Here is a 23746-nt window from a genome sequence, read left to right as displayed (position 1 = left end):
ATTTGTCTGAGTGAGCAAAAATGAAAAGAATATTCTTTATTGATAAGTTATTGATACAGGAAAGCAGTTGAAAACCAAAGAAACGGGTTAAAAACATGTATAGGGTAGCCAAAATATAAATAAAAAATTTACCAGTACTGAGGAAATGGTTATTTTTGCTTAATATACTCTATAAAATGGTCATTTTTTGTGGAAATACATGGACGATGGTTGTTTTTGCTGAACACATCATATTTCAGGGCTTTGTACCATACAGTGGTTTTTGCTTTAAAACTATGCATGCCCACCAGGGATCACCATAGAATGAACCAAAAAATGCAATATTTTATTATTGGGACTATGGTGGTTTTTGATTTTTACCTTTCTTCTCATTTACAACTAGCTGCCTCCCTTGCTAACATTATTGTTGTCAGTTTAAAATATACTGGAATAAATTTTTCGAGTTTGTCCCAGAACTTTTTTGTTTCATACTATCAAACTTGATTGCATACATTCATTCACAGCATTCATATGTCACAAAATAAGCTATTAAAACTGTGTCACACAGTCTGTGTGTGTATTATTTTGGTCCAAACATATGTTTACAAATGCTAAAAATTCAATAGATTCCATGTCCACATTCTAGTCTTTCCTTCTTGATACTTGCTACTGAAAAACAAGCTCAGCTGAACTAGAAGGCTCTAAATATCTGCCAAACACATGTTCTGAATTGCTTCTTAGATGAAACAGGTTAAATTTGAATTTAAAATTTTAACTTTGTTTAGCTACTTTTGAATTAGCTAAAAAGAGGTGAATCCATTTACATTATGAGATTTGGGAAACAGTTTATAACAAGAATTGTAATTTTTTTTCTATTTTATTGCAATGTAAATTTTTTTTATGCTGATTTACAACCCATGAGTTTCACATTTAAATTATTTAACTGGTTGGTAATTTATTCCTGTTACGACTATGGTAATAATGGGTGATAGCATTTTCTCTTTCTTGGATTCCCATTTGCATTCCCATTTGATACATCTTCTCTGTAGCTAAGTAATGCTAGGCAGCTGATAATTTTTCCCCCTTTTTTTCAGTTGTATGCCTAACTATATGTGTGGAAGTTCCCTGCCACCATACAGATGTCTACATATTTTGAGTGTTTTCCTAAGCTTGTTTTAACATTTTAATTCAACCGAAATGGTTCTAGGCAGACTCTGATTCCACTGGATACAACATTTGATGTTCTTTAAATGTGTTCTTATTTATTTGTTGTCTTCAGTCATAATTTCCATTGAAAGAAGTTTGAAATTTAGAAAACTGCACATGTTGTATACTTTTCTTTTTCTTTTCACAGCAACGAATCAAAAGTATCCAACAGTTTGCAAGTTTGAAACATGAAGAAAAACAACATATTCTTCGTTTCTTGAATGATGACCAGTTTAATGATGTCATCAAAGTGCTTTCCAAGATGCCTTTGGTAGATTTTCAGGTGGTATCTGAAGGTAATAATTATGTCTTGTTTAAGTGGTAAACAAAATTTCTTTCACTAATATAATTTTAAATTAATAGTTTTATATTTGCTGCCAAAAATAATACATTAAGGAATAATTTTTTACAGTTTTATTGTTTACAGGAAAGTAGATTTTGGTTGCATTCTAAAAAAAAACAACTTTATTCTTCCTTTGTTTTCCATCTCTTTAAGGATATGAGGGTCCTCATCGGCATGATCTCCAACAAATTGTGCTGTGGCAAGGGACATGGATTCAGTCCTAGCACTCCAACGTGATTTAAATTCATGAGCACTAGAGCTGTATGCAATGTTGTAGGTCCTGTCACTGTAAGCCTCTTGCAGTTTTGCACTGTTTGTCATGGAAAAATTCCGAAAATAAAAAAAAATAAAAAAACACCAGAGCCACATACCAGACAAAACCAGGTGCATCCAAACACCTCACAGCAGTACGCCACCTCATATTTATGACCTACCAAAAATCCACAAACCAGGCCTGCCTTTGCGACCTCTTGTAATTCTCCATGCCAAAAACTTTCCAAATTTATGCTAAAAATTGTTGAACCACTCACCGGCCAAACGCCTAACTTCATTAAAGATTCTGGTCACTTCATCTCCATAACCAAGACACTGGAAATAGCACCAAATGACATACTCATAAGCTTTGATTTTCAAAGCCTTTTTACTAATGTGCCTATACCGGAAACACTTACTGTTGTAAAAACCCAATCTGAAAATGACAGCACCTTGAAAGAAAGAACAGAAATACCCATTCCATCACTCATGGAACGTATTACTCTATGTGTCAATACAACCTATTTCCAGTTCAAATATGAATTCTACAATCAATAGATAAATTTCAATGTCAGAACTGTATGTATCAGATCCCCTGTGAATGTGGTTGCATGTACATAGGAGGAAATGGCAGGGTCCTTTCAACACACATTAAGGAGCACAAAAATAAGATGAAGAAGGGTGAAACTCAAAAATCTAGACTTGCCGAACATGCTTGGGACAATAGCCATACTTTGAGGTAATTCTGCACCACTCGTACAGGAAGAACACCCAATAAAAAAGAAACTTAAGCAATCAGCATTTATTGTCAGCAATAGCAATGTTATCAGTCAACAAAGCATTGTATAAAAACATATATGGCTACCTTTAATTAAAAAAGAAACCAATTTACTACACAACTTGGTTGCAAACCAACAGCCCTCACAGCAATACATCAGCCAATAATATCACCCCTTTTGTGTGGGACCAATCAGGATAGCCCTTACCTGTCATTGGCTGTGCAAGGAGAGGAGCTCTAACATATATAAACCCATGGTTTTCCAGTGTCCAATGTCAGTCTGTTTGTGCCTGATGACGGGAACAGATGTCAGTTCCCGAAACGTCGCAACTGTTGTCACTGGAAATCTTCTGTGTTCATCAGCGCTATCATCAGTGTGTTGTCCATAGTACTTGTTTATCTTCATCGTTGTGTTTATATGTTTGCTGCATTGTCCAGGTTTGTTGTCTGCCTGCATTTAATCTGTCTCGTCATTGTTAGCCCACTGTATTCCTCTGTGTTGCCATATTATTTTTTCCATGACTAAGTTCCTTCAATGGAATTCTTGTGCTGTATGACATTTATATGTTGAACATTTTTTGTGTCTGTGCTGTCATTGTTGTGTTGTACATAATACTTTTACCAGCAGGCGCCTGGTATTGGCCATCATGGACTTATTACTTAACTTTCACGTCTCTCGCATAGTTCTTTATATAACAGGAAGAAAGCCTTGCGGCACAAATCTGTATACTTTGAAGTCGGTCACCCCCATGACCAACACCTTTTCCGCCTTGATTTCAAACACCTCTAATGGAGTAAAAATATTTAAGTGAAACAGCTTGCCGGCCAAGACAGGCTCCGGAGGTATATAAGAAAACAAAATGATTTGAATTCAGAAACAGAATAAATTATTTGTGATTGCAAATAATTAGATGTCTGGGTGTACACGCTGTCTGTCTCATCGGGTGATGGCTTCGAAACTCCTGGATACTGGACAATGGCGAATGACTAGTATTCATATTCGTGCCACTTGTGTCTGAGAATTAATACATATTAAACTCAGGAAACTTCCCACGTATGCAGATACACAAAAATAACCCTTAATAGTAATGCCAGTCATTAATTAAATGTCAAAAAGTGTTCCATTTCGGGAACTCTCAGCTTCCCTTTCGGAAATGTTTGGGATAGGCCCTTGTAAAATCATTTACTATAAATGGAAGTAATGGAACATTTTGGGATGCTGTAGAAAGAAACAAAACACGGGGGTCATAAGCAAACTAATTACAATATTATTTTAAGTTATTAAATGGCTTGCAGCATTGTGTCTAAATGCTGTCGCTCACTCCCTCTTCCGGGTTGGCGGTATATGATTTAAATTCAATTGTGGCACACGCTTTATTCGTCACGCTAACAGGGTGGAAAATATAAGTCTTGGGAAATGGAGAAAGAGGTAGAGACATATTGGGCTTACAGGCGCAGCCCTGGTCAATGTCACATTTAAATACTACTTTACTTTTCATAGACACTGTTGTTTTAAAGGGGGTACATACTTAAGTTCCCCTTTGCCATGTCCTTGGTTATGCCCCTGATATTTCAACTTATACTCAATTAATAATTTGAAAAAATATATATTATATTATAAAAAATGTACTCTTATTAGATAAAAATGAGCTGTTTATGGAATTATAAATGTTGTCTAAATCTTATAATTTATTTTGTGGTTAGCTGAAAAAATTATCACCACTTATTTCTAAATTATACTTTAACAATGTATAAAAAAATATTTTGTGTTTGAATAATAATAGAAAAAAAATATATGCATGGAAATGTTTTTGAATTAATGTTAATTGTGTAAATGCTTGCATATATTTTTATAAAATTTTCCCAGCTCTAAATATCTTTACTTCCTTGCAAATAACAATTTTTTTTTTACTAACAATTGCTGCTAAGTAAATAATTTTTCAGTCACAGGATTTCTAGTAATCGGTAAAAATGGGAAAACTGGAATTGCACAGAAATTTGATTGTATTGAAAAAGTACATTAATTGTACATGATTTTATTTGAATACCCAGTTATTTTTTTTGGATAGGTAAAATTGATTGCTAGGAGCATGCATTCAAAACATCAAGAGGTACTTAAAGACAGCGGAAAATATTTTATGCTGTTTCGCTATCTTCATAACTTCCAGCAGTTTGTAGTTATTTTTTTCCTTCCCCTGCTAGGAAAGAGGGTGGGGAAAGGATTGGATTATATCCCTACCTATTTGTGGGTAGTGTTTGTGTTTGCTCTAAATAAGCAAGAAGGGGTTAAAAATTGATCATTAGGCCACCAGCTGGACTCTAGTAGTCAAAGGTTCTGCAAGGAGAAAAATTAATGCCCTTTATTTTTGTATCAAGTAAGTGTTTTCTTTGAATACGTTTATGGAAACCTAGGAAAAAAATTATTTTGCTTCAGTGTTTATATAGGCCATGTTGTAGATATAATTAAACCTGTATAGGTATTATTAAAGATCACATGCTTTCGTGGCCACTGTCTGGAGTTCCTTGGCTTCTGGATTGTAGCCGCATTGACATTTCGGTCAACATTGCAGTGGCCATCATCAGGTAGGAGAGAGGTAACTAATTGCTTCCTGATGATGGTGACTATAATGTCGACTGAAACGCCAGTGTTATCTTCACCTTCGATGCGGCTGTATAAGTATTGTTATTTTATATTCCGTTTTAGTGCAATAAATTTTATAATTTTTTCTTTAAAATTAATATTATGAAGATTAAAGGAGAACTTGATGCATTTTGCTGTACAGTTGTGAAATTTAAGTTACCACATACTTAAATAAGTGTTTCCATTCTTTTTTTTTTTAGTTATTTGTATGTTTTATTAATAGCAGTATTTCATAGCCACGTGCAATATACAGTAAATCCCTGTTAAAAAAATTCTCAAGATACTTATAAATTTTGACTAACTTAGAGGGAAATTTTTTTAAAAGGTTAAAATGGTACATATTTATAGATCAAGTGCTAATTTTTTTAAGCTTATTATACAGGAAATTTTCATAAGTAAGGTTTTCGTAAGAAGGTTTTACTGTAGCTATCTGATAACCATATTTGTTTGTGATAAATATTACCAGTTTAAATTTCAGGTTTTATGTCATTGAGATTAAAATAATTCTTTGTTCATTTTCCAGTAATAGATGATGAGAATCCCACTGTCGTCACAGCAGGAGCCATTGTCACAGTGACTGTGACATTGGTTAGAAAAAACATGAGTGATTTATTTGAAGGCTTTAACGTTTACAATGATAGTGATGGATACCAAATGGAGAGAGATCAAGAGGAACCACAGCCAGACGAAGATGAGACAGCAAAGAAAGAAGAGCATCTTAAAAAGCCAGTTTGGCAAAAGCAACCTAAAAAAGGAAAAAAGAGTGGTAAAAAGAGCACAAAAAGTCAAAGGCAACTTCCTCGATCAAAAAAAGGTGAAGAGAAATCGAGCCAGTCTTTGATACCAGAGGTATGCTCACTTTGCACATAATGTACAATATTTTAATTTTAGCGAGTAATAGAAAATTACTGTTAAGAAATCAGAAGGTGTCAGTTTCTGTTTCACTTATTACTGCCTTGCTTAAGACTTAATTCTACACACAAGGTTATTAATTGAGTACACTCTTTGTTAGTATAAGGTAAATTATTACTCTATGCAGATCCTAGGTCTCTAAATCTCACAAGCCAACTTTTCCATTTTTTTTAAATCTTTTCTGTTAATGGTATTGGTTTTTACATGTTTTTTTTTTGTGGGGTGTGGTGTATATTGGCTGTGGCTTCCTGTGCAAATGGATTTGGTTGTGCTATTTTGTGTTTCATTTAAAATTGGTAAAGTAGTACTAAGAAAGTTTTTCTGCTACAAACAGTTTAATCGTAATTTTAATTTCCTCTTGATTATATTTTTCATGTTAAAAAATATAACTGCTATTTTGGTGTTTTGAGGTATGTTTTTTCTGTAAATCTAAGAATAAGAAGAATCTGCAAGAACACATCATCAAGTTCCACTTTATTTGTCTACCAGGGAACCAAACCTGTAAACAGTCAAATGTAGTAGATAAGTAATGTGAAAACTAGCCATATGTAAGAGTCACCATAACAACTTTCTCCGTCTAAAGGTACTGAAACCTACGCTGACCACAATAAGTCAATGGGAACTCCAATCCTGCCACTTATGACATAAGTACGATTGGATTCCTTGTATTAGGGATATTAGAAGTAGCATTAGGGATGACACACTCAATAATACGGGATATAAAAAGTTTATTTTGAATGTTGAAACAACATTAAATCAAATGCTGGAAAACACAAATAATCATTTCATTAACATTAAATACTGCTCACAATATCTATGTGCAAAACACATGAAATTAAGTGTGCACTGGAGTTGTAAAGTCAATGATACCTCTTGCAAAAATATATTAAGCAATTTCAAATGATAGAAAATTTGTGCAAAATTAAGTTTATCATCTTACATTTACAGGGGGAAAATCAATTATTAGTTATTAGTTAGTTTATAATACGAAGACTACACGATAAATACGATCCCAAAGGGAATCAGGAAAACATTAAAATTACAACTCAGAAATAGGCCCACAAGTGACTGTCAGGTAGAACAATCTTAATCAACATGCTTAATAAAAAAAATGAGCACTGTATTGTATGCAAACTCTAAACAAAGAGTACTAAAACCATTAAGGCTGGTTCAAGGAATAATCTTGACGAATGCTAGCAAAGGATCTGATCATGGTGCTGTGATACATTCAAACAGTCAAAAGATTAAACATGCAACATGATTTTCTATGATTCTCTGATCTTAGGTGTTTCTAAAGTATTTTTTTTTGCGCTGATTCCAGATCTGCAATCCGTTTTTCCCTATCACGTACAGTTTTTTTTGCAAATTGAGGAAACTTGTTTTTTATTTAAACGTAAATTTTACAAAGGAAAAATTTTATTTTGGTAAGAGGGAATAGTTGGCAACACTTGTTACATCCAGCTGGCTTTAGGAGGGAAACCGTAATTAATTGTTTACATGGTGTAGTGTGAGGTTATATTTGAGAAATGAGTTCCCATAAGTGTTTTAAATAACCCAAACATGTTCTGTTTTTATTTGTGGTAGTAATATAACTTCTAAGCAAAGACAAGACATCAGTAGTTTTGTGAGGAATGTCTATTATGCTTACTTCGGCATAAAACTTGGTTATCAAGACAAAAACTGGCCACCGCACAAGGTATATAGTACATGTGTCGAGGGACTGAGACTGTGGAAAAATGGTGCAAAAAAAAATCAATGCCCTTTGTAATTCCAATGGTTTGGAGGGAGTCACAAAATCATTTTAATGATTGTTATTTGTGTATGGTTAACGTTCAATGTCATAACACAAAAACTAAGGACATACAATATCCGAACATTCCTTCGGCTATACAACCAGTTATACATTGTGAATCTCTTTCTATCTCAGTTCCACCTCCCGTTCTCAAAAATGTGCTACAGGACACCATTTCAGAAAATGAATGTGATAATGCTGATGTTTACAAGCCCGAAGAAAATTCTGCGCCAAAATTATTCACTCAAAATGAACTTAACAATTTAACTCGTGACTTAAATATTACAAAGGATGCTACTCAACTGCTTGGCTCAAGATAAAAGCAAAAAAATCTTTGACCTGGAGTTTTGTTATCTTGGTGTAGGACTCAAGAGAATGAATTAATAAAATTCTTTAAAGAAGAAGACTCTGGTTTATTGTTGTGATATTGAGAGTTTATTGAATTTCTTAAATGTCACAATCCAAGTGAGTGGAGGTTGTTTAAGACTCGTCCAAAAGTAGTCTCAAAGGTGTAATTTTACATAATGGAAATTTCTTTGGTTCATTACCCATTGTGCATTCAGTGCATCTCAAGGAAACACATGAAAATCTGAAAAAACTATGAAAAACATTCTTGGACAATTTGCGGTGATTTAAAAGTTGTTAGTATGCTACTTGGTCTGCAATCTAGCTACACAAAAATGTCGTGTTTTATTTGTGAATGGGACAGCAGAGCAAAATATAAACACTGGAAGCAGACAGACTGGCCCAAAAGAAATACCCTACAACCCGGTTCACAGAACATAATAAATTTACCATTTGTTCAACAAAGCAAGGTACTATTACCTCCTCTTCACATTAAACTCAGATTAATGAAGCAGTTCAATAAAGCACTTCCAAAGGGTGTTTGTTGACTGCTTCCAGCATTTGATAACAAAATTTCCGAAAATATCTTGTGCGAATCTGAAAGACGTCTTTGTGGGACAGCAGATTAGAAAATTATGAAAAAGAGTATTTTCGAAAATACAATTAATCCTGTATAAAAATAGGCTTGGGTGGGTGTCTTTTAAATAAGTTGTGGCCAAATTTTTAGGTAACAAAAACTATCTAGAGTACATAAGAATGGTTAAAGAAATGTTGTAGGATTTCATGAAAATAGGATGTAACATGAGTGTAAAACTTCACTTCTTACATTCACATATTGATTTTTTCCCTGCGAATCTCGGCGATGTTAGTGAAGAACAAGGAGAATGTTTTCACCAGGACTTAAAGGACATGGAAAAGAGATACCAGGGAAGGTGGGCTGTAAAGGTTATTAAAAAATATTTTAACTCCAATCCAAACTTTGCTGGGAGTTGACCATTGAAAAAGTTCTTTAAAACTTTCATTGCATGAGTTTATAACACCTTGAAATTCGTTGTATGGCAAAGTGTGTTCCTTAAATATGGCATTGCCGTGCGCACATAAGGCGTCGAATGGGAGTTGACGGTTGTGACGTAAATTAACAAACACTTGCAGCTTTTACAAAGTTTATTCCATTACGGCGATATTTATGTAAAAGGATAATCCTATACTACCGCTTACACCCCAAATGCTATAAACCAACATAAGCTCACTTGTTGATAAATGTATAACAACAGTTAAAATTCCTTTGTCTAAAGAGATTTTCTTTATGTATGGTAATACACAGTGTGTTAAAAATACTTTAACCATACCAACTTAGGCTGTCACCACATGTCGCTGGTAGAAATGCATGCGAAAACTTACTCAGAAATTTATGTAACGTAACAATCAACGCTAAATCCAAGTTTCTGGTGAAAGTTTATAGATTCTCCAATACGTAACTACATAAGTGTTAAGTCATAAACTTAATGTATATCTCAGAATGAGTTCGCTGAAGAGTATTGTAATTCTCGAGATAGCGGCGGAGGTGTAGCCCTATACACCATGTTTCTACACGTAGCAGCAAGCGTCCCACAGTTGACATTTTCGCCGCTGGCATGGATCCATAAATTCACGGAGCTGCCCACGAGGGCATGCGTTCCCAGTCAGCTCCGGGAGCCACTCAGCACCACCCGCGCTGGCTTCGCGTGACGTCATACGTGACAAGTCGTGCTCCCAGCGGCCGTCCCATGCAACAACACTGAGGTACAGTAACTAAAAAATAATATATAAAATAAGTCCTGTATACTTAACCAAAAACAAAATTATTCAAGCAAATACAATACTGAAACAAGAAGAAAAAAATCAAAGAAAAGTGGATTGTTGGACCACAGCATAAAACTATGAACCAAATGATACTCATCGCTGACCTTCTTAGGTACTTAGATGGTAGGAGTGAATAATTCGAGACATATGGCCAATGACTTCACCTTAAGCATTTTCGAAATCGCCATGTGGGAGGGGATATTTGAAAATAATTAGCATGAACATTTTGTTATCTTTTAGATAAAGCCTGTAAGGCAGGCAATCACACTTCCCAAGACATTTAGAAATAATGCCAAAGTAAGCGCAGACTGATTCTCCTATAGCCTTGGCTTCAGAAGTTTCTGCCGACAACACAATCGGGAAAACTTGCTCAATTATCATTACTGTAGAAGCAAAATTGAAGAATAAATCATGAACTGAAATGTTCAGCACAGCCTGGGTCTGGCCTAAAAAATCCAATCCTAAGATGATATTATGCGACAAATTAGGCACAATCAAAAATTGCCAATTCCATGATAGTCTGTTAATTTTTACGTGCAGCATCATTGACTTGCAAGTATCAAGTATTTCCTGATTGGCATCACAAATGCTAACTCGCTTCCTCTCCTCTATGAAACAATAAAGCTGGATTTTTACGACAAAGCTACTGAAAAAAGTCCGTGCTCAACAAGGAGAGCATGGCACCAGTTTCGACCAAGACTGCAAAAATATTGCTGTACAACCACAGCTGAAAAAAATTTATAAAATCTCTCAGTCTGGTGGATTTCCTGGGTTTATGATCGCGTGATCATTGTACATTTCCCGTACATTGTGACCGATAGTGCCCCACTCGTTTACAGCAAAAACATTTTCTTTCTTCGAAGCTCAACACAGGGGTCAGTCAGTCTTACACAGTGTCTCAACCTGCAACATTTGGCCCACCTGAACTGTGCCATAAGCAGCATGGTCACATTCAACTGCTCAGCCAGGTTCTCTCCTGCTTTGCCCCAAGGCTTGCCTACACTGGGCCTCCCAGTTACACCTAAGCAACCAACCCAAGCATCTCTGTTCACAGTGACCTGGGCCGCGAAAAATTGTTATGCATCTGGGTTTTCCACTCTCTAACTTGAGCCTTATAGGCAGTCTCCAGGGAGGAAGATGGAAAAACCTCTCGATATTTCTTTTGCTGCCAAGAGCCTGATCTCAATCTTTCCACTCCATTTATGAAGTCCAGCATGAAGGTTTGTAGAGTGAGTAAGCATAGCACTGTGTTGCACAACTCTGGGTGAAACATTGTCTAAAACAACCTGAACCAGCTTACTTCTGTCAGCAACAACTAGAGCACCTCGGCTTACATCACGACTGAGTTAGCAAATTCTAGAACTGGCTCATCGACATGCTGGAAGGGGTAAACTAAATCCTGCTTACAGCTTTCCAGCACATCTGGCACACAACAAAATTAACACATGCCTTTTAAACACTTGAAAGGAATGGTTTTGAGCTACAACTTCACTCAAGAGCTGCACATAAGCACTACCACACTTACTAAGTACGGGATTCAGATATTCAACTTTGCTAACTATGTTAAAATGAGTGAGTAGCATAGCTTCACTCAAGAAGGCTAAGTCTTCGGATCTTAGAAGAGACTTTAGTCCAGAAAAAGAATGTTTAAGACTAAATGAAGAGCCACTGGCGTGACTTACATTAATTGATCCAGATAGCTGAAAGTGTGTGGTTTTATTTTATATATATATATATATATATATATATATATATATATATATATATATATATATATATATATATATATATATATATATATATATATATATATATATATATATATATATTCGTGAACATCGGGGGATGAACCAAGTCTTTTGATGTGCCAAATTTTATAAATGTTAATACAAAATAAAAATAAAAATTCTTTAAGTTATGTATTTATGTAAAATTCAGAGCTTAGTATTTCAGAATTCTTACTTTGTTGTAATATGAGCTATTTATTTTTGAATAGGATAAAATTAAAATTGTTTAAATCTGACTTATTACATTTTACCACCAGACCATCCAATTAATGTATTTTCATATCCTATTAATTATCATGTAGCTGAATACTGACTTTTATTTCCAATCCCAGTTATCATGGTTATTTTGTATTAGTGTTTATTATAATTATTATTCTTTTTCTGCCTTCAGTGTTCCTTTTTTTCATGCTCTTTGTTCTATCCTAACTGATGTTTTGTTCATTCAGGTATCTTTGTTTTCCTGTTATCTTTTTTAGTCATTTCTCCTCTTTTGGTCATACCACCCATGGTGTTATATATGTAATGTAATAATGTGATAACTCCATGCTCTTTCCTGTATTATTTATTAATACTTATCTCCACCTACCTTCCTTTCTTCAATACAAAACTGCCTTCATCAATATATACTTTTTTAGTACATCTTACCTTTCCCAGGTTCTGAAATTCCACTATCTCTCAGTTATGTTTAACTTATTACAAACATATCAGTGTTCTTTTCGGTTTTCTGCCTAATTTATTTTTAGTGTTTCCTATAAATGTTCCAATAATGGCTGTCCCTTTCAACCACTGACTTTTGTTCCTCAGTGGTAGCCTCTGCTAACTAGTATGTAGGGTCTACCATTTCTCATCTGACTTATCCCAAGCCTATTAGTTTACGTCCTGACCAGCCTTTTTTTCCCCATTCACATCAAACCTGGGTTTCTTATTTACAGTTAGAGTGGGTTTTACAATGTCTGGTTTTGTTCAAATTATTTTCTGATTTAACTATAATTCTTGGTTTGTCACATTTTGGTTTCCCAGTGTATGGTTAACGGTAACCAGTGTTTAACTTTCCTGTAACCATTGGTTATTTTAAAACACAAGACAATTTCCAATAGCCAAACTAATCGAAACATTCAAAACCAACTGGTAGAAATTCTTGACAGAATTGAGGTTATGTTGTGTATCATAAAGGTCTTAGCACAATATTTGCTATCAAAGTTAGTTTTGGTTCTTGGCTAAGTTGAGGTTTCATTACAGTAATAAATTGTTTAATTTATTTTATCATGTTAGGTCATTTCAACTTTGAGACAAATAATCATCAGGTTGTTAACTAGTTTATCTCATCCATTTCCAGCAGTAACAAGTATTTTATTAATTGTAAACTTAACAAAAATGAAGAGGCTGTACAATCATGTTTCGAAACTCTGAATATTTCTAGAACTGTAAAACGAGTTGCGTAAGTGACAATTAATTTATCATGTTTTGCCTATCAAAAATTAGCTACGTACTGTTCTGACAGTTTGGATAAAATAAAATTGTTGGAAGGTGCAATTTAACATTAGTAATGGAGTTTATTCAAGGTTATATTGGCTGTTTGTTCAACCATACAAAAAAAACCTTCAATGAATGTATTTTAAAATATGTTTATAGGTTATTTTATGTATTTAGTTGCACAAATTAATGATATTTTGTGTCAATTTTCCAATAACTTTAACCAAATTTTAAAATAGTGCACCCTAGTGTTTTTTTAATCATTCCTTCATCTATTAATGTAATTGGAATTTTCTGTAGTAACCTTTAACTTGTATTATAAACTTTACCACCCTTTATTGATTTACATTATTTAATTTCCAGCATTCAATTATTATGATTTTATTTTTAAGAAATTAAATTTATGCAGCATAGTTAACCATATATAAAATCAGTAGCCAATCATGGGGTGAAAAGTTACTCCATTATTGCAACATCTATTTCAACAATTTCTGCTGAGCACTGATTTTTATAATGGTAAAAGTAAGTTGAGAAAAAGGCCACATTAATCACTGATTAGAGGTTTTATTTAAACTTATCATGTGGTAAGTAAACAAAACAAAGACTTTAAACACACATTTTGAAACTGGTTCTAGTTGTATTTACCATAACATGATTATCAGACACTTTTTGCCTACATATGATCAGCTTAGGGAACTGGCAGAGTGATATTTGGTTTGTTACATTAACCTTACAAGTTTATTTATGAAGATAATGTTCTCGTTCAACAATTAAAATTTTAATTTTTGGACTGGTTTTTATAATATATTATATTATCGTACATACTTCGTAGTGTAGTGCAGTATGTTGATGAAACTGATTCTGTGAATGTTTTAGTAAATACGTGTTTCAAAAATATGTATACAAACATGAATAGTTTATTCCTGGCCCCAAAATTGAAAGATTGAGATGACATCTACAGCCCATTTCCAACAGGAATGGCTGTATAAACATTTGAAGATGAGCAGCGAAAAGTTTATTATAATGATAAAGTACATGAAGTAGAGGAATTAACTTTTGTATACATACTATCTAAAACACAGTCTTCAATAAAATGTAAAACAATTAGTGAATGTAGTATTCTCACCCATCAAATAAAAATAATAAGTAACCCCCCCCCCCCCCTTTTTTTTTAAATTTAATCAGTTCAACCAATAATTTTAGGTGTTTAGTTGCAGATTAACATAAATTGTGAACTAACTAACAAAAAGGGTATTTTAGTGCAACTCTCTTAACTTTCAACATTGTTTAGATAAAAGCATGTGACACATGTATTATTGTACTGCATAAACACTTGCTATGAGAATGACATTTACTCATTATGAACATGGTTATGTGGTTATGAACAGGCAAGTGAGGCATCTGTAATATCTATGCTATTGTGCTTCCAATTAGTGCCATCATTGCCAACACCAACAAGGCAAATTAAAAAAGTATATTATCACATTGAAGATGTTTTGAACAAAATAAATGCATTTCTTCTTGACAACAGTGAAAGTTAGAGCATTTCATAATCTTTTTTTTTTCTTGTAGTTAGTCCCAAATGTTTTATAATCATAATCAGCATTAAAACATATGCAACTATTTCTTGAGGAATTTTATATTTATTTATTTAATTTTTATTGTATATCTTGTTTCAACTAAAATGTACACAATTATTTATGGCTAAGTTACATGTACATAATATTCCATGTTGCACTTAAGTAATATCATCATAATATCATAATATCAACACCATCCGCCTTAAAGTTTTTATCCTTCCTGTGGTCTCTTGGTGTCTTATCACAGTCTTCCTATATTTGTGTCGGGAAAAACTGGTCTATTGGAATACTTTTTACTGAAAAATTTGGTATATTTCTTCAAAGTTAAAGCTTGTGAAGTTTTATTATATGTTACATATACTGTAATTTATTCTTTTAAATTTCTTGTAATAATTATTGTTAAATTTTCTTTCATTCAACATCACTTTTTTGGTTAGAATAGATATTTATCTAAGAATAATTCGGTTTGTGTTTAATTTATCTAGGATTTATCTTATTTTCAGCTGTTGTGTGATTTTGATTTCTGTATGGGAACTAGTTTTTATCTATGTATTTAGTTCCTTTTGGTGTGAAATAGTGTTTTCAATAATAAAGGGGCAAATTATTTGGTTATGTTGGCATAAGAAAATGTGATGTGTTTATTGACGAATAGCCATAATAATCTGTTTAGTAAATTTTTGATTTTAGGCTAAGGAAATATTAAGGAAACCTTCTCATGATTCTGGAGATGAGAGTGATATTTCGGAAGATGAAGTAGATCATTCCAATGATGAGTGTTACGAGGATCAGAACAACCAAAGTGACAATAAGGTATTGTGCTTGTATGAACTTATTAATCTTAACATTTCTTGTATGATTTTGTTTTGTGACATTGAACATTTACATTAATAGATGTACTGTTACTGCTTACCTGTATCGTAAGCAGTACAATTTATGGAAAAAAAAATTGTTTTAACCTGCTTTTTAACCATCTTAGTGTGTTAATGGCTGAGAGTGCACTTAAACCCTATAAAAACACCTCATGGATATTCATGCTGACGTCGTACCGACCATGGCCTTTAAGCCCGTGCTCCGCACCGCCAGTACCGTATCCCGTTTTCGGAGCGCGCCCCTTGCCCAGCCGGATTGAGTCAGGCGAGCGCCTCGGGCGTGACCCCAATAGACAACAAACCAAATTAACAGTCACCGCGGCCACCTCATTAATTTATAGCTGCCCACGTCGACTCGGCGCGTATTTTACGGAACCGGGCCTATCCCGACCGTCTTCACCGTGATACCGTGCTGCAGATCGTATCACTCACGTAAGTGTTTCGCCTAATTTAGGAGCCCGCTCATAGAGCCCCCCCTGCACCCGTTAATGTTCGGCGCTGGCCGTCTCCAGCGAGCATCGACCCGCGTCCCGCGAGACTGCCACGGTAACCATTAGTGTCGCGTAGTGTTATGTTTTTTCTGTGTTAATTGTGTAACGGCTAGACGTCGCCAAGTGTTGGTGAGAGTGTTTTGTAGCGGGACTAGATTAAAGGTAATTCTCACCAACTCGTGTATACTAATTTTCCGGAGTCTCCCGTCCTCCACACGGCCGAGCGGCCTTCACAATCAAGGGAGAGCCATTCAGGGTAGATTCAAGCCGTGTACCTGGCGGGGCACGCGGGGGCAGAGTACCCACGACCCAACACCAACGGCCTAGCAGCCCGCTAGCCTGGCGCCCCTCCGGACAACAAGAGCACCGCGACGCCCGTAGCGCCCGTCAGATACCCCCCGGGCCTTTCACATAGGTCGGGTGACGGCAATGCTTGCTCTTTAATCGTAATTGTTCCAGAATCTAGTCCAGCATTATTTTACCTACCAAACTTAATATGCCTAGTTAACCAAACTTGAACTAACACTGGACTCAAAAATATAAGCCAATCTTCCTCCGCCACTATTTGTACCAAATCATTATTGTAGTATTTCTAGCCAGCACTCTTCAAAATCTTTTTCAATTCTTTATACAATTAACATCTGTCATAACTGAAAATTAACTTTACATTTAATTATTAATTTTTAACTAATCTTTATGCAGTTTTTATGGTATTTTTTCATTATTATAACCATTTTACTAGTGCAATTTTATCTATATTAACTCTGACCAATTTAAAATATACTTTGATAAAATATTTCACATTTAAATAAAAAACATGTAACATTGCAAGACCCTACCTTCACCAGCTTTTAAAAGAATTGTTGAGTAATTAATGTAATATTTATTTATTTATTCATTCAGAGGAAACAGCTGATGATATGGTTTCAAGATTATAGTAAACTAGTTTTTATACTTTTAATTCCTTTTATTAATATTCTTGTAAATAATTTTTGTGTTAAGATGTTATATTTAGAAAAGCCATTTAGCTATAATTTTACTTGTTCTCATGTTATTATGTGGGTAAATGTACTTTTTCAGTATGTTATTTTGTTTAAATGCCTATATTTTATGTTTGAATTTATTCAGAAGCCTTCATAATAATTCTAGAACATTTGCTATTGTTTGAGTAAACGAAAGGATGGGAGACAGGTGTGCAACTTGGCTGTGCCATGGTTTTTACAGACTTTTTTCAGTACCGAGGCTTTCTGGTGTTTTCGGTATGTATTCTTATGATAGGAAAGTGGAACGCGTGCAGTTCCCACAGTATTTTTTATCTGACTAAAGAAAGAGAGAGACAGTAAAGGAAGCATGGACTTCTGGAAGTTTCTCTGTAGTGAAATGTGTTCTGATTGTTTCGTGAATACTGTGTGGTGATTGGGCAGTGGTCACGTGACTTCTTCCTCCCGGTGATGGCTGGAGGCAGTGGGGTCATCCCGCCAGTTCTCTTCTCAATGTCATAATAAGTTGTGTTTGGCAGGGGCTCAAGCCATTAATTAAAATGTCCTAAGGAACAAATTTTACGGCTGTGGTCCGGGCTGCGCCAGTACTCAACCTCATTTTGGACATTTATTTTGAATTTTAGTGACCATAGTTGTCAGCAATCAGCCCACGATGGGGATTTAGTGATTTTAGCCGCCATCTCAAGGACAACTTTGTCCTTGGCCTGTACCACAGACACAAAGCGACTTCAGGACTGATATGCGAGATGTAAAATCTGTAATTGAATATTAAGAACGTTTTGGACATCATCAAAATTAATAAACATCACGTTTTCAAGCAGGGAAATTTTGTTTGTATGTTAATGAAAACTTTGTGGACCTGTTTTAAACGTCGTGTAATGGCGGACTATGTTTTGTTTTTGTGCCGATCTAAAAGCTAAATCCACGCAAAATTTCTGGAAACTCTTTTTTTTTTCCAGTAAAAACTTCATAACCATGTTCGAACTTAACCTCTAAATTAAAAACATCAACAAACATTTTTGGCGAACATTCTCTTTATTTATTATTTTTGAAGTGTTTTATGAATTTTGCGAGTCAGGTCTTCTTTTAGCGGGGCCAATCTGAGTTGTAATATATGGTGCCCCAAGCATTTGTCACTCCAAAATCTTGAGATTTTCAATAAATTAAAATCCAAAATGTTTTCAAAATCGTACAAAAAATTTGAACATGGGATTTTTCTCCTACCAAGTTACTTAGACTTTTTCGTGCATTTGAAGTGTTCTTTTCATGTAAGCACTATAAAATCGGCCACAATCTTAAACAAACTAAGAAGCATTGATTGTGATCACAGGTTGGATTATCAAATGCTGTGTTTCGGCTGGTTCCACACTATGACAAATATCTCAAAGTGGATGGTATTTATGCAAAAAAATTTATAGTTTTAGTTTTTAGCTAGATTACAATGATGTCATTATCATATTGTGATTTTCAGAAAATTTTCTACCCTTATGTTTTCATGATCCCTAGACCCTGAAACCATTGTCAAATAAAATTTTTATAGGCATGTTAACAGCTGCATTTTAAACCTATTACTTTCAGGTTGATGCATAAAATATAGCGAAGAGATATCTGTGTAAATCTTGTTAATGGGCAAAATTGGACCAAGAGAAATGTGAAAGGTTTTTTTAAAAACTTAAAAATTACTTTAACTTCCTCAATATGAAAAAAAAATCATCTAAAGTTATACCTCCTTAGAGCAATACCAAAAACTTTAATTTGAAAGGTTTTTTGATATCACCAACCATTAAGCTCAAGGGCTAGAAAAAATGGGGATTGAAGCACAAAAAATGTATTACTTCCACAGTACCAAAGCCATTCAGAATTATTGTAAATCTTCCAGATATTATCTTAAATTTTTGTCTGAAACATTTTTTGATACCACCAGCCCTTACTGCAAAGGTTGACCAAAATAATGTCACAGAAAAAAATGTATTACTCCATTAGTAGATACAATGTAAAGCACATTAAAAATTCTTGTATATCTGTGAATATTACCAAAGTCTTTTGTCTGAAACCTATTTTGATAACTGCATTCCTTAGTCTTAAGTGGCAAATAAATTTGTCTAGTGCTTAGCTTATGGAATTAAATAGATATGTTATCTTTTTCACTAGCGATATAGCACAGAACTTTCCATCCTGTTACGAGCCAATGTTAATTCATTGGCCATGTTAATCTTATTGAGAATATTCTATAAATGCTACAAAATGCTATTTGAATTGAATAGAAAACATTCAAAAAAAAAATTATGTTTTTCTATTACGCGAAATCTTATTGTATACATTATATTCCGTGTTTTTTTTCCCCCTCCATAATTTATCTGACTCAAAGAAACAAAGCTCAGTAAAAGATTATTTACCACTGTAAACTATTTTATTGCTACAAGTCAGTGCAGCACCTCTATTGGAGGTTTAATTTAGCTATGTTATAAGGTTAAAAAAATGAATACTTCATCAAAGAAGTAAAACATGTATTGGTAATAATTTTTGCAATGAATAATAATAATTAGGTTTAAAATTACTGTTTTATATTATATAGTATAGGTTTTGTTACCTCTGTAACGGTTCGTTACATACAAAAATAAACAGATGTTCAACGCCGATTGTAATTTTTGTTGTTTTATTTTTTCAAATAGAATGCGTAGACGAATCTAATCATTTTCACAGTTTTTCTCACTCGTTCAACACGTACATCTGCCCGTCGAAAAATGCTCGCAGCTTGCGCGATGTGAATTAACAAAAAATAACATCCTTCAGTAAAATCTTAATGGTAATTATCCGAAATCTGTGCGGCCTCTAACACAGCCGCACCTAGCGAAAAAACCGCGAGCCGCCGAAACGCGGCCTCGCCTGGCAGCGATCGCCCGACGACTACTGATGAACTCATGACACGTCTCCTCCACGCAGGGAGTAGAAGTCACATGACCTCACTGACCGATCACACGCACGCTTCATTCACTCTACAAATCACAAGCCGATCACAGAACAAATTACAATACATGAAAACCATTTTCATATATAGAAACAGGGGATTCACTTTCTCCTTCTCTCTCCCACACCGTGAGACAGCAGTTATCACACAGTTCCCACGACCAGTGGGGAATCCCAGCTTTTATCTCAGTTAGCGGGGAAGCACTGTTTCTTTCTCACTCACACTTACATGTCTCTTATGTCTCTCTCTTTCTACACATCACCTCAGACACAGTCCCGTGATCTATAATTATATTGCAACACGTTAATTAAAATTAAGAACAACAATCATAATACAAATTACTTGACAAAATTCAACTTATTGAGAAAAACCTGAAAAAGTAGGCCCAAACAGGCAAAAATCTAGTACAACGACTCATTTGTGAATAATTACATAAAAAATAGTAATGATTAAAAATGTCTACTAAAATCCAAAATACCTTCTTAAAACACATAGCAAGTGAAAATAACATATATTAATAGCCATAACGTCTGATTATACTGTCTCATAACATACACACCACTCTAAAAACATTGACTTATTTATATTTACCTATACAAAAAGAAGTTTAAAAGAAAATTATTTAATTAGGAGGGCAGGGTTCTTGCAACGTTACACGTCCTTATCTTTAATCTAGCCTACCTCACTCGTACTTGTGTCCAGAATGTTATAAATATTATTAAAATAAAATGTTGACTATTTAAGAGTACTGTATTTAAGGTACTCTTTAACAGAGGTAAATAAATTCCTTAGAAATTAGAGAGAAAAATTCATCTTTCATACACTCTAGAAGCAATAAAATGTAATTGTAATTGAAACTAGATACATTTTAAATGCTACAAACAAGAGTTATGTGCATATAATATTTGTGTATTTTTTTATACTATAGGTATGTAATAATATTTTTTAATAATAATTTTCATTTTCATTTTGGTCTTCCACAGTATCAAAACACAAATATTCAATTATTTTATATTGCTTTCCTGATAAAGCTAATGAATTTAATTTGGTAAGCAGGTATCCTCATTAGAAGATGATGATACCGAATGGGAGAAATTTCAGTCTGCACGCTTATCAAAACGTGAGAAAGTTCTTGAAGGTCGTAGCAAGCAATCTCACAGCGTCCACTGTCCATATTTTCCTGAGGTGAGTATCAAAGAGGTGCTCGTGCCAATCCGTTGTAAGAATGTGGAGAAACTCTATACTATACTGAGTTTTATACTGTATGTGTTATTCAGTACATGTACAGAATATTTATATTTATTTGTAAATGTACAGGATCTTGTAAGGAATGTTTTTATATTTGAAATATCTGTGCTTAAATATAATGTGTGCACACATTTAAGACACCAATATACTTTGCTCTAGTTAGCATGTTGGAAATGCATTCATATCTTCATCCCATCTTGAAACATGCAGTCGAGACTTTTGTTCACTTGTGAACCTTTTGTTTAAATATCTATTTCAGAATTTGATGTGCATGCTTTAAACAAATAATGTGTGCAGATAAATCAGTTATTCTTGGTTATGCTTAAGGTGCTCAAGAATTATCTTTTTCTTTACTGGAGCTTGCCTGCCTATTTTTACATTAACTTTTCATTAATAAGTAACTTCTCATCAACTTGTAAACATTATAAAATTAATTGATAAGTTTGGGTGGTGTTAAAACAGGCTGCGATACTGAATATGGTGCATTGCTGCAGGCAGGATCCGTGTTTTACTGTTTAGTAAGGAAATGAGACATTATTTATTATTGAAACCTTAATTGTTTTAAATATACATGATAATATTAAATATGCAGCAAAGTAAAAATACATGGTGGCTTGTAACTAGGAAAAATGAGAAAATAGGGAATTGTAATGAAATTTTCTGCTAGGGTAAATTGGGAAACTTTTATTGATAAAAATAAATAATTCCATGAAAATCTTTTGAGTAAATAAAAGTGAATCAATCAATGGAGCATGCTTTCAAAATGACAAGACAGATGATTTGATACCATGGAAATTTCTTGGTGCGTTTCTGTGCCTCCAGAACTCGCTTCTGTTTATTTGTTGTTTTCCTTTCCCTGAAGTGTAGAAAGAGGGTTTAGGATCTGCTTTCCTCCTACACATCTTTTTTGGGGCAACTATTAATTATTTAGGCTAGACAAGAAAGTATGGGTGCAGGAATGTGGGTGGCCAGCGGGACTCGGGTAGTATTGATAACTGAAACTACTTTGTTAAAAGATAAGTCTCTGATTTTGGCTTTTATTATATTCCCCTCACCATCTTCTAATATGGGAAAGAAAATTCACATCTTGAATGGTGTGTACTACATTTCATTTGCATGCCAACTCATGAATGCAAAATATTATCCTTTCTGTAACACTAATAGTAATTATGATGTTGTTTGTATAAATTTATACCACATAGTTGACATGAAAAATTTTACGAATGCTAACATAGGCAAAATTAGGCGCCTCTGCACAGTAAGATCTTATTCTGCACTATTATCATGTAACAGTATCACGATGCACCAACTGTGCTCACATTCATCCCATAACTAAAGATTAATCTTGAGCCACCTCTAGGCATCTGCTGTGATGCCTCATTTAGTGTGTATGTGAACGAAGCATGTGTTGATTGTTTTGTAGCTACAGAACTTCTTGTGTAAGTGTGAGTGCGTATGTAGTGCCAAGTGCTAACAATGGTTGGCATTATCAGTAAATGGCATGGTGATGTTCTGGACATGAACACGGAACATAACATTATTCAATAGATATGCAAGATTCAGAACCATTCGTGGGGGATGTTTGTTTCTCCACACCAGAACTAGATACAATGGTGTTAGAGGGACAGGACACTGAATTGCCCGAGACAAACTACTGCTGTATATGTACAAATGATTATTCAGAAAATGTTTTGGTGTGTTATCAGTGGCATCAGGCAAAGAAATCCCTGGATTAAATATTTTAAATTATGAGTGGAAATTTTTGAGACAGCCAACTTATTGCTACTCACATTCCATTCCTTAACTTTCTCTCTCCCTAGCACTCAGTTACTCCAAAAGATAGCAGCTGGTAGAACTCTCTATTTTCTCCCCTCAGATATTGCTCCCAGCGGGCAGCATTTACTGGACAATCCGCCCTCTGCCCTCTAACCATGCTTTTTCTCGTACTTCTCGTTCTCTGCTCATTGCCTAATGCCTAGACAAGTTGATGGACCTTCCAGTGCTGTATGAGACTAGGACTTCCACAGCAACTCTCAAACATGGGGAACTGGCTGGAGGTGATGGACCACCGCGGTACCTGCCTCACTGGAACAGTCAACATCCCTTGCCAAAGGCCACCAATTTCATAACCACACCTCAGTTATGATCTGTAGTACTGAGTACTGTCCCTCTTCACACTGGCCTGGCAGAAGAAGGAGCTGGTCTTGCTAAGCTTCATGAAGAAGGCATTTCTCCGCCG

The 23746-nt window shown here is 34.5% G+C and overlaps 1 protein-coding gene across 1 annotated transcript in view; it reads left to right on the top strand.

Annotated features, from left to right (window-relative positions):
• Positions 1–23746, top strand: part of LOC134529711 (translocation protein SEC63 homolog) — a 77674-nt gene that overhangs the window by 39653 nt on the left and 14275 nt on the right. Inside the window, exons 10-13 of the mRNA XM_063364081.1 lie at positions 1334–1481; positions 5723–6048; positions 15618–15740; positions 21316–21444. Of these exons, the coding sequence (XP_063220151.1) occupies positions 1334–1481; positions 5723–6048; positions 15618–15740; positions 21316–21444 (726 nt within the window). The remainder of the gene's footprint in view (positions 1–1333; positions 1482–5722; positions 6049–15617; positions 15741–21315; positions 21445–23746) is intronic.

Source organism: Bacillus rossius, chromosome 2, assembly GCF_032445375.1.
Source record: "Bacillus rossius redtenbacheri isolate Brsri chromosome 2, Brsri_v3, whole genome shotgun sequence".
NCBI classification, from domain to species: Eukaryota; Metazoa; Arthropoda; class Insecta; order Phasmatodea; family Bacillidae; genus Bacillus; species Bacillus rossius.
Note: the sequence above shows the minus strand (reverse complement) of the source record. Positions and strands in the feature narration are given on the sequence as shown.